Source organism: Mauremys mutica, chromosome 1, assembly GCF_020497125.1.
Source record: "Mauremys mutica isolate MM-2020 ecotype Southern chromosome 1, ASM2049712v1, whole genome shotgun sequence".
Taxonomy (NCBI): Eukaryota; Metazoa; Chordata; order Testudines; family Geoemydidae; genus Mauremys; species Mauremys mutica.
The window spans coordinates 363,048,603-363,059,410 of NC_059072.1; the positions used below are offsets into that span (position 1 = coordinate 363,048,603).

A 10,808-nucleotide genomic window follows, 5' to 3' on the forward strand; every position below is an offset into this window, starting at 1 on the left:
GGCAGGGTGGGGTGGGAACTTTCGGGCAGGGATGGAGTTGGGGCAGGGCCGGGGGTGCAAGCACCCACCAGCACAGAAAAAATTTAGTGCCTGTGCTCGGCACCCAGCAATTACCACTGAAAACACCAGCTGCTGCGTGGCGAGGCCACTTCTGAAAATGCTGGCCTTCAAGCCCACAAGCATATGCAGCTCTGTCTACACTGCACATAAGCCCAGGGTCTGACTCAGGTTTGAAGCCAAGTCCCGCTTCCACCCACACAGAAGTCAGTCTCATTTGGGTCAGCGAGCGTCAGGACCCAGGCACTAGGACCTGGCTATCAGAGTGGGTCAGAGCCCGAGTCCCACTGGGACCTGAATCCAAGCCCTGTCATTTTGCAGTGTGGACACAGGCCAAGCCTCAGAGCCAAGTCAGAAGGTCTGTGCAGTGCAGGATGGACGCGTTAGCACAGCTGTGAAACCTGGGTCCAGCAATTGTACACCCCCCCCTCCAGGTTAAACCCCATCATTTATGGGGTGCGCATGAGGCAGATTCAAGAGAGAGTGTTCATATGTTGGCCCAGATGAGGAAGTTGTGAGGAATTCTGCAGCGAGGCTGCTCCTTGCCGGATGCAGGTAGAACTGGAATCAGGGTCTGCACGGGGAAGGGGCTTCTGAAACGTCACCTTGACTCTGGATCAGGTTCTCTTCCCTGCTGGCAAAGGCAATATCAGCCCCATGCACCCCGTGCTGCGCACACCCACAACTTGCAGGCGTTCTCAGCAAGGCTGAGCATCACGGGCTGCAGCGTGAGCTCCTCCTGTTAACACTTTGCCCGCACACACTGCAGAGCATTACCTGGGAGCCTGCGCAGCGTGAGAACCCTGACCCACACTCAGGTGGGAGCAGAGCGCACTCAGCCCTGGGCGGGCGCGAGCCCTAACGTCTGACCCAACCCCCGCTGAGCTCGCTAGAAAGATCCCCGCGGGGCGAATTCAACGGGCTTTGCGGAAAGAGCAGAGCACATTTTGTGCTGCTCCTTGCTGGAGGCAGGCTGGGCCTTGCACAAGCTCTCCTCTAAGCCTTTGGAGCGAAGGGCTGCAGCTGAGCAAACAGGGCATGGCAGGAATGATTCTGCAGATCGTTGTGGGGGCCGGTAATGGAGCTCCCTCTGGCCGTGACTGTGCTGCTGGGGCCCTCGCATTCCCTGAACAATCAGGAGCCTGGCGTGGGGCACAGGCACCCTTACAAGTGCTGATGTAGCACCAAAAGAATTTCAGGGGCCTTGCAACAGTGGCAGCCAGTAGGGAGGGGTAATGGGGCTCCCCCTGGGCCAGTAAACTCCCTGTGCTTCCTCCCCCCCCTTGTCTCCAGCACCCCAGGGAGAGACCAGCAGGGGGAGGGGACCGGAGGTGATGGGGGGGGTCAGTACAGCAGGGCCATAAAGGGCAGTCAGTGGGCTCCTAAAATGGCTGCACCCTCCCTTGAAACTCTTAGAGCAGAGCAGCATTGGGCTCACGGGAATTTTGGAGGTTGATGTTTAGCCCCACAGAGCCTGAGCAGCCTCACAGAGCAGAGCCGCCCCCCCCACCCGGGGAAACTGAGGCGGAGAAGAGGGCTTGTGATTGCAGGGGTGCTGCGAGGCAAGGAGGAGCCTGGGATCGGGGGTGGGGGGTGGGAGGGGGGTAGCGAGCACAGCAATGGGGTTGGGGGATGCCCGCTGATTCGCAGCAGAGGAGTTCCACCCCATGAGCTGTGGGGGAGGGAGCGACTGGACTGATTTACTGGGGGTGAGGGAGGAGCCTCTGCTCATCCAGTTACTTGGCTGATTTTATCTGGGAAGCCAGGAATAATCTGGGGTGGGGGTGAGAACAGAGATACATGGCGAGGGGGCAAGGAGGCAGTACCAGCCCCAGCACTCACCCTAGGCACCTCTGCCCTGCAGGCGGTGCCTGGTGGGGTGGGGTGGGGGCTCTCCCAGTGCTGACCTACAGCACGGGGAAATGGAGGCACCACGGGGGGGCTTTGCTCTGTCCTGATTGCCCAGGCCTCCCCACAGGGGCCATCCCCGTCTCTCTGGCTTGTCCCCTCTTCCCCTGCGTTCAGATCTCAGTGGAAAACTCTCAGGTTTTCCCAAACACAGAGACCAGCCAGAAATGTCCCATCAAAATGACCTTTATTTTAGACTAAGGAAAGCATAAGGAAGAACAGCAGAACAGCCAGACTAGGTCAGACCAAAGGTCCATCTAGCCCTGTACCCTGTCTTCTGACGGGGGCCAATGCCAGGTGCCCCAGAGGGAATGAACAGAACAGGGCAATTATCAAGTGATCCATCCCCTGTCGCACAGTCCCAGCTTCTGGAAGTTTTAGGTACCTCCAGAGCATGGGGTTGCATCCCTGACCATCTTGGCTAATAGCCATTGCTGGACCTGTCCTCCATTACTCCGGAGGGCATTCTGCACCAAACAATTCAAACTTCTGCACCGAAAAATTAAAAATTCTGTGCACAATATTTTAAAATTCTAACAAAATTCTGCAAATTGTATTTGTCAAATAAATGTGGAGGCTCCAGCATGGCATAGGGGAGCACAGGCCACTGGCTGCACAGAGGTGGGAGGTCACTCTGCAGCTCTCCCCCACTCCAGCACATGGACTCAGCGGTGATACTGCACCCAACCCCGACGTGGTACAGAGACCAGGCCTGCCCCAGAAACACCCCAGGGTCCTGCCCCTCCATGCCAGGTGCACCAGGTGTGGGCAGGCAGGCTCAGCCAGCCAGGATCCAAGTGTGGAGGGATCCAGGTGTGGGTTGAGAGAGTTCTGTGTGGGGCAATCTGGGTGCGGGAGACACAGTGGGGGATCTGGGTGCAGGGGGGAATCTGGATGCACAGGAGCTTGCTCAGGGGTTATGGTTGCAACAGGAATGGGACTCTGCAGGAGGGTCCAGGTGAAGGTGGTTGGGGCTCAGAGGGCGGGGAGGGGAAGGAGGGAGTGTGGGTCTGGGGGGGGGGAGAGCTCGGTGGGGGGGTCTGCATGTGGGAGGTCAGTGGGGGGTCCAGATGCTAGGGGAGTGGGGCTCTGTTAAGGCTGATTCCCTACTCTGGCACTCCGAGTGCAGAAGGTGAGGACTGCAAGGACTCTAAAAATTAATACTGGCCACTCCAGGCTGGTATTAAACTCCCAAGGTTACAGCTTCTCTCTGACCTTGGATGGGTAGATGCTGCCACCACCCAAGTGCAACCCCCCCACCACCTTTTCTGAGAACCCAGGAAGGAACAATTGGGAGTTCCTTCCTGTGGGGCACCCTCAAGCCCTTTCACCCCCTATCTGGGGAAGAGCTGAGAAAAAAAAACAAAGGAAGTCAGCTGTTGCTACCAGCCAATTAAACAACATGTGCACAAACCTCTTAGGGACACAAAAATCCAATCCTGTTCTTAAAAAAAAGGTAATTTTTATTAAAAACAAAAAGAAAGAAAATACATCTGGAACTTAGGCTTTTGCTAGATTTAAAAAAAAACACTTACAAAAATAAAACATCAAGAATAACCTTCTTGAGGTCCAGCTTAAAGATTACACGGAAAACAAAAAGCATCTGAGGTTAGCACAGAGAAGTCCACAAGCCACTAAGAAATAAAAGAAATAACCCCAATCACATCTTTTTAGACATTCCCTGATTTATTTACATATCCGGGGTTTCAGATAGGTAGAGTCAAGGTATGAACTGATGCTTTGTCATATCTGGTTTTAAAGCTGCTCCGTGTCTCCGCTCGCTGGAGAATACCACCACCCAGACAAAGGGAAGGAGGTTTTCTCCCCTATTTCAAAAAGTTCTAGCCCTCCCATTGGCTCTTCTGCTCAGGTGCCCACTCCCTTTCCTTTACTTGTGGACTTTTTAACCCTTTACAGGTAAAGCAAATAGAAAACAGCTACTAAGGGGGACTGGATAGCGAACTGGCTGGCTGGGTGTCCATAAAAGGGAGCTACCCCGCCTCCACCTCTTCATTTATCACAGGCTCAGTAGAGTAGGGATCCAGGTGCAGCGGGTTGAGGCCCTGGGCACCAAACCATACTGCTGGGGTAGGTCACATGATTGCTCTGGTGGCTTCTCTTTGCTTCCCCGTGAGAAAGACATTTTTCCATGAGGAAACAAAGAAATCTGCAGGGGACATGAATCCTGCACACGTGCAGCGGCACAGTACTCCACGAACTTATCTAATTCCTTTTTGAACCCTTTGGCCTTCACAACATCCCCTGGCGATGAGTTCCACAGGTTGATTGTGCATTGTGTAAAGAAATCCTTCCTTTTGTTTGTGTTAAACCTGCTGCCTATCAATTTAATTTGGTGACCTCTGGTTCTTGTATTTTAGGAAGGGGTAAATAATACTTCCCCTCTCACTTTCTCCAGACCATTCATGCTTTTATCATATTCCCACCCCCTTATTCATATCTTGCCAGGATTTATTCTCCTTTTGTTTTCCTCACTAGGATTTGCCTTGTAGCTGCTCTTGTTGAAGGTAAATGTTACCTTGGTGTGTTTCTTTGGTATTTCCCCCTCTGCAAGGACGTTAAATGTGATTACATGATGGTCACTATTACCGAGCAGCTCAGTGTATTCACTTCTCAGACCAGACCCTGTGCTCCACTTAGCACTAAATCAAGATTTGCCTCTCCCCTTGCAAGCTCCAGGAGTAGCTGCTCCAAGAAGCCATCATTAATGATGTCTGAACATTTTATCTCTGCATCCTGTCCTGAAGTGACATCCCACTCAATATGGGGATAGTTGAAATCCTCCATTATTATTGCGTTTTCTGGGTTTTTTAGCCTCTTTAATCTCCTTGATTATTTCACAATCACCCGCACCATCCTGGTCAGGTGGTCAGTAGCATATTCCTACTGCTATACCCTTCTTATTCAAGGCATGGAATTTCTGCCCACAGGGATTCTGTGCTACAGTTTGATTCATTTAAGATTATTACTATATTTGACTCTCTGTTTTCTTTCACATACAGTGCCACTCCTCTGTGTGCATCTCATCGGTAACAGGACACAGTAATTCGGAGACAAATGTCTCCCCTCGCAGGCAGTTTTCTTAGAAATTTAGGCTTAGGACCCTTGACCTGCCCAAGCATATCAGCAAGAGACAAGAGAGATCTAGATTATTTTAAATTCCTTCCCACGAGCATACGCCAAGCGGCTGTGCACTTAGGGAATTTGGGCAAGAATAAACAAGGAACCTCACGGGGAAAGTTTTCTGAGCAGAACCACGCTTCAAAATATTGTGGGTGGGAAGGACATTGAGCTGTTTAATTATATTCTCAATGGTATTTTTCATTGCATGTGTGTTTCTCTAGATTTTTTTTTCCCACATGAGAATTTTTAAAAGACTAGTTTTGAATTCCAGCTGGAACAGGTGTGGAGAAGGGCTGCTAGGATGATCAGGGCAGTGGAGGGCCTGGCTTAGGCAGGGAGGCTAAAGGACCCTAATTAAAAGGACAATTAAGCTCTAGAACAGGCTTCCAAGGGAGGTGGTGGAGCCCCCTCATTGGACGCTTTTAAACACAAGTTGGACAAGCCCCTGTCAGGGCTGGTTTAGGTGTACTGGGACCTGCCACAGCGCAGGGGGCGGGATTGATGCCTTCTCAAGGTCCCCTCCAGCTCTCTCTGTCTCTGATTCTAACTTTCTCTCATTAACCATTGTGCCTGGTGCTGTACAAACACCTCATAAATGACAATCTGATTCTGCTTCTGGGGAAGCTTGTTGGTGAGATTAATTGCTCAGGTACTGGGCTGGCTGCAGCCCTCAGAACCATTTGCCCGCCTTGCAGAGCTCCTAAATCACTCGTTCCCGAATCTGTCTGGTTCTCACCCCATACACGATGGGATTTAACATGGGAGGAACGATTACAAAGATGTTGGCCAGCAGGACATGAATATAGTGAGGGATGTTAGCTCCACCAAAGCGATATGCAAAGATTGAGAAAAAGGCAGGGATGTAAAACATCAATATGACACAGATGTGGGAGCCGCAGGTGCCTAGAGCCTTGAGCCGGGCGTCTTTGGACGGGAGCCGGAAGATGGCCTGGAGAATCAGAATGTAGGACACAACAATTAACACAACATCTAGCCCTGTAGTTAGAAGAGCCACCGTTAAACCATACCAGATATTGAGTGTTATATCAGCACAAGCCAGCCACGCTATGCCCATGTGCTCACAGAACGTGTGATAAATGACATTGGGTCCGCAGTACGGTAACCTCTTCAGAAAGAAGGTAAGGGAGCCCACCAGGAGAACCCCTCTTATGACAGATGCTGCTGTGATTTTCCATATCTTTGAGAGCGTTAGTATGGTGATGTATTTCAGGGGGTCACAGATGGCAACGTATCGATCGAATGCCATGGCCAGCAGGATGGCTGACTCCGCAACAAAAATAAAATGGATAATGAACATCTGGGTGAAGCAGGCACTGAAAGCGATTTCCCTGGTGTTGAACCAGAATATGCTGAGCGTTTTGGGCATTGTGGCAGTAGACAGGAGAACATCAGCCACCGCCAGCATGGCCAGGAACATGTACATGGGCTCATGCAGGCTCTGCTCTTTGATGATAATGAAGAGCAGGAGGCCGTTTCCCAGCAGGGCAATCATGTACATGGAGAAGAAGGGGATGGAGATCCAGCTGTGAGAGGCCTCCATGCCTGGGATGCCGACCAGGATGCATCTCACGAGAGTGAAGCTGGTGTGATTGAGAGTGGCCATGATGGGGCGGGGCTCCGTTCCAGTTCACATGTGTTCCCTGTAGACAAAACAAGTGGCAATGACTGTCTAGTTAACTGAGAATCAGATCAGGTGAAATTAACCCCCAGGCACTGATGGTCCCACACAGGCTTCGTCTATACAAAATAAATAAATAAATAAATAACCTCTTGGCACAAAGTCACAGAGCTCAGGTCTAGAGACACAGGCTCATAATATGGTGCTAAAAATAGTCATGTAGACATTCCAGTGCAGGCTGGAGCTTGGGCTCTGAAACCTGGAGAGGGGAGTTTTAGAACACAGTGTAGACACCCTGAAAGACTTGGGGACCATGTAATTCCTATTCATTCAGAGATTGCAAGGCCAAAAGGGACCATTGTGATCACCTAGTCTGACCTCTCTCCTAGAACGGACCCTGAAAAGTCATCAAGTCCAGCCCCCTGCCTTTACTAGCAGGGCCAAGCACTGATTTTGCCCCCAATCCCTAAGTGGCCCCCTCAAGGATTGAACTCACAACCCTGACTTTAGCAGACCAATGCTCAAACCAGTGAGCTATCCCTCCCCTCTCCTGTACAGCATAGGCCAGAGACCTTCCCTGCAATAATTCCTAGAGCAGATCTCTTGGAACAACATCCACTCTTGATATAAAAATCACCAGTGATGGAGAATCCACGATGGCCCTTGGTAACTTGTTTCAATGGTTAATTTGAGGCCTTATTACCCACCTAAATTTGTATCTTCCAGCCATTGGACAGTGTTATACCTTTATCTGCTAGACTAAAGAGCAAATGTTTGTTCTCCATGAAGGTACTTGTCAACTTTGATCAAGTTACCCCTGTGGCATTACGCCCCATATTCTTCACACCAATATTGTTATGATGTGAATATGGCATAACTAAGATGTATTTTATGTAAGGTGGGTCATGTAAGGTATCGTAGGAAAGGTTATGATATCATAGAATCATAGAATCTCAGGGTTGGAAGGGACCTCAGGAGGTCATCTAGTCCAACCATAGGCGGCAGGTTCATATAATTTTTGGTGGGGCCCAAAATGGTGGTGTCCCCCCCCCCCCCTGCTCTCACCCTGTAAGCTGATATAAAATGAAGTTACAATGCGTCAGCACCACAAGATTACAAGGGTCAATTAAAAGTGGAAAGTCAGAAGCAGCACTTGCCTATTAATACCTAATATACGGTATTAAATTTTGTTGCACCTGTTGTGACAAAGTGGGAATGTTCTTAATGTTTTCTCTGAATACTGTGTGGGTGCCTCAGTTTCCCCTGCAAAGTGCCAACTGACGGTGTTGGGGACAAAGAGATCAGGTGGCCTCCTTGTCCGGAAGAGACACAAAGGCCAGATGAGGGAGTGTCAGTTTGGAGCTGGCTGGGGAAATCGGGAGAGGCCCAGAACTTGGGTCTGGGCTCCCCACCCCCCAAGATGGACCTGACTGAGGGGTCCTGTTTTCTGTACCTACACGCTCTGTTTTAGACTGTATCCCTGTCATCTAATAAACCTTCTGTTTTACTGTCTGGCTGAGAGTCACATCTGACTGCGGAGTTGGGGTGCAGGGACCTCTGGTTGCCCCAGGACCTGCCTGGGCAGACTCGCTGCGGAAAGTGCACAGTGTGGAAGGGCATGCTGAATGCTCCGAGGTCAGACCCAGGAAGGTGTAAGCTTCTTGCCCTGGAGACAGTATGCTCAGAGAGGAGGCTCCCCCAGAGTCCTGACTGGCTTTGTATGGAGTTGTTCAAAAGCATCCCAGCATCCCCTTCCACACCATGCGCTTCCCGGAAGTCCGCACAGGCACTGACACTCCCTCCTCTGGCCTTTGTCTCTTTTCCAAGCATTAGGAGGCCACCTGATCTCTTTGTTCTCCAACACCTTCAGTTGGCACCTTGCAGGAGAGTGGGCCAGGCCATCAGTTGCCTGGAGACAGGGTGTCAGCCATTCTCTGTGCAGACAGCATCACACTGGCCCTCTAGGGCTTTACAACAATCACACCCCCTTATCCCACCATCTAGAGCCTTAAGAAATGCATTGGGGAAACTGAGGCACACAGACAGTATTCAGAGAAAACACCTGTGTACGACCAGTTACATACTTTGAAGGGTGTAAAATAATCAAATATTGTGCTAAATACAATGATACTCCAAACTGACCACCAAATTTAAGTTGCATGTTTTCCCCCTCAAGTGAGCGTTCTGGGGTGGGGCTGGGGATAAGGGGTTCACAGTGCAGGAGCGTGCTCGGTGCTGGGGGTGCAGGCTTTGGGGTGGGGCAGGGCTGAGGATGAGGAACTTGGGGTGCAGACAGGCTGCCCCAGGGCTAGGGCCAGAGAGGACTCCCCATCACCACCACTGGCAGCAGCAAGCTCCAGGGGAGGGACCCCTCCTGCCCCCCATGGCACACACACTCTGCACATGCTCCTAGAGCCCCTCTCAGGTCCAGCAAGCTCACTCCCCTCCCCTATGATGGGTACTGGGGGGGGGGCACAGGTGGCCTTCCATGTTGCCCCTCACCATAACTTCACTGTGGATGGGGGATGGGGCTGCCCCTTGCCCAGCATGGGGCAGAAGTGGGGTAGGCAGGGTGGTGGCTGGCTATGGGGCGGGGGAGCAGGGTGTCATAAAATTCACCCAAGCCCCAGCTGCTCAGGTCTAGGAAGCCTCCCTCTCCCCTCCCTCCTGTGGCGGGTGGGTTGGTGGGTGCTGGGGGAGGGGGCATTGCCTTCACATGTGGCTTCCTGCCTCCCCTGTGCAGCCTGCTGTGCCTCACTGGGGGGCTGGGACTGGGGCTGGGGCTGGGGCTGGGGCAGGGGGGGAATCATAGGGTCAAACACTCAAACATAATAAAAAATCATAGGGTCAAACACTCACGGAAGTCCCAACTGCTGCTAAGGTGAATGATGTCTGTCTCCTGGCCCATTTGTGTCTCCTCCAGGTAAGGGCGGGAGGGGAGGGGAGGCCCCCTCCACTCCCCTCCCCCTCCTGAGTGCTTCAGCAATCGTTAGCACATTCCTCTTATGTTAATGCTGCAGCCCTTAGGCTACCGGCAGCAGCAGCAAAGGAGAGAGAGAGAGAGACATGCTGTGTGCTCTCTTTACATTCAAGCAGGGAAACTCCGGGGAGGGGGAAAAATCTAATATTTCCAAATATTGGTGGAGCAGAGCCCCTGATTATGAATATTCCTGGGGCTTTAGCTCCAAGAGCCCATATAAGTTGGCGCCCATGAGTCCAACCCCCTGCTCAAAGCAGGACCAAACCCAACTAAGTCATCCCAGCCAGGGCTTTGTCAAGCCTGACCTTAAAAACTTCTAAGGAAGGAGATTCCACCACCTCCCTAGGGAACCCATTCCAGTTCTTCACCACCCTACTAGTGAAAAAGTTTTTCCTAATATCCAACCTAAACCTCCCCCTCTGCAACTTGAGACCATTACTCCATGTTCTGTCATCTTCTACCACTGAGAACAGTGAACATATTCTACCACTGAATATGATTATCCTATTTGTATAAATGTATCATTTCTGTATCTGAAGTTAGGACTATTGACTATGTAACAATTACAACTGTTTTTAGACCAGGGAAACGCTCACCAGACAGTATGCAATCAGCCTGGGTGGGCCATTGGGAAAGACAATGGGTCTTTAAAGATGCTGATCTCCTGTCTTCCTGGAGTTCCTTCCTCTCAATGTTGCAAATGAACCTTGTCTCATGGTTGCTTTGGCACTGCAGGGTCATGTGATCATGTCACCGGATACCATCTTGGACTGCTGGTACTTTTCCACTGAAGGGGGGTGGGGATCAAACTGGGAAACAAAGGATTCCCGCCATGTGTAAAGCTTATTTAACGCTGGGGAGTGAGTTAATCAAGCTCGCTGGTTCTTCGCTGAATCCCTGCCCAGAATGACTGCTGAAAACACCTAAGACTGATCTGGGGAAGAGGGACTGGGACCCAGGCTGACAAAGGGGTCTGGCTGGTGAAAAGCTGGCACTTTAAGCTGGAAGCAAGAGTGCTTTGTCCTCAAGAAACTCTGCAACCTGCCTAAAACAACAGTTAGGGTGAGAAATTACTACTTGTAA

The 10,808-nt window shown here is 51.2% G+C and overlaps 1 protein-coding gene across 1 annotated transcript; it reads right to left on the reverse strand.

Moving 5' to 3' along the window:
• Positions 1 to 5,806: 5,806 nt before the first annotated feature.
• On the reverse strand, positions 5,807 to 10,446 carry LOC123352663 (olfactory receptor 52B6-like). Its single transcript, XM_044993099.1, has 2 exons — positions 10,322 to 10,446; positions 5,807 to 6,767 (listed from the first exon to the last, which is right to left on the reverse strand). The coding sequence occupies exon 2, from the start codon at positions 6,728 to 6,730 to the stop codon at positions 5,807 to 5,809; it is 924 nt and encodes a 307-aa protein (XP_044849034.1). The 5' UTR covers positions 6,731 to 6,767; positions 10,322 to 10,446.
• Positions 10,447 to 10,808: the final 362 nt, after the last annotated feature.

Coding starts and splice junctions, on each gene's coding strand:
- LOC123352663 (XM_044993099.1), bottom strand. CDS start 6,730: ATGGCCACTCTCAATCACACCAGCTTCACTCTCGTGAGATGCATCCTG.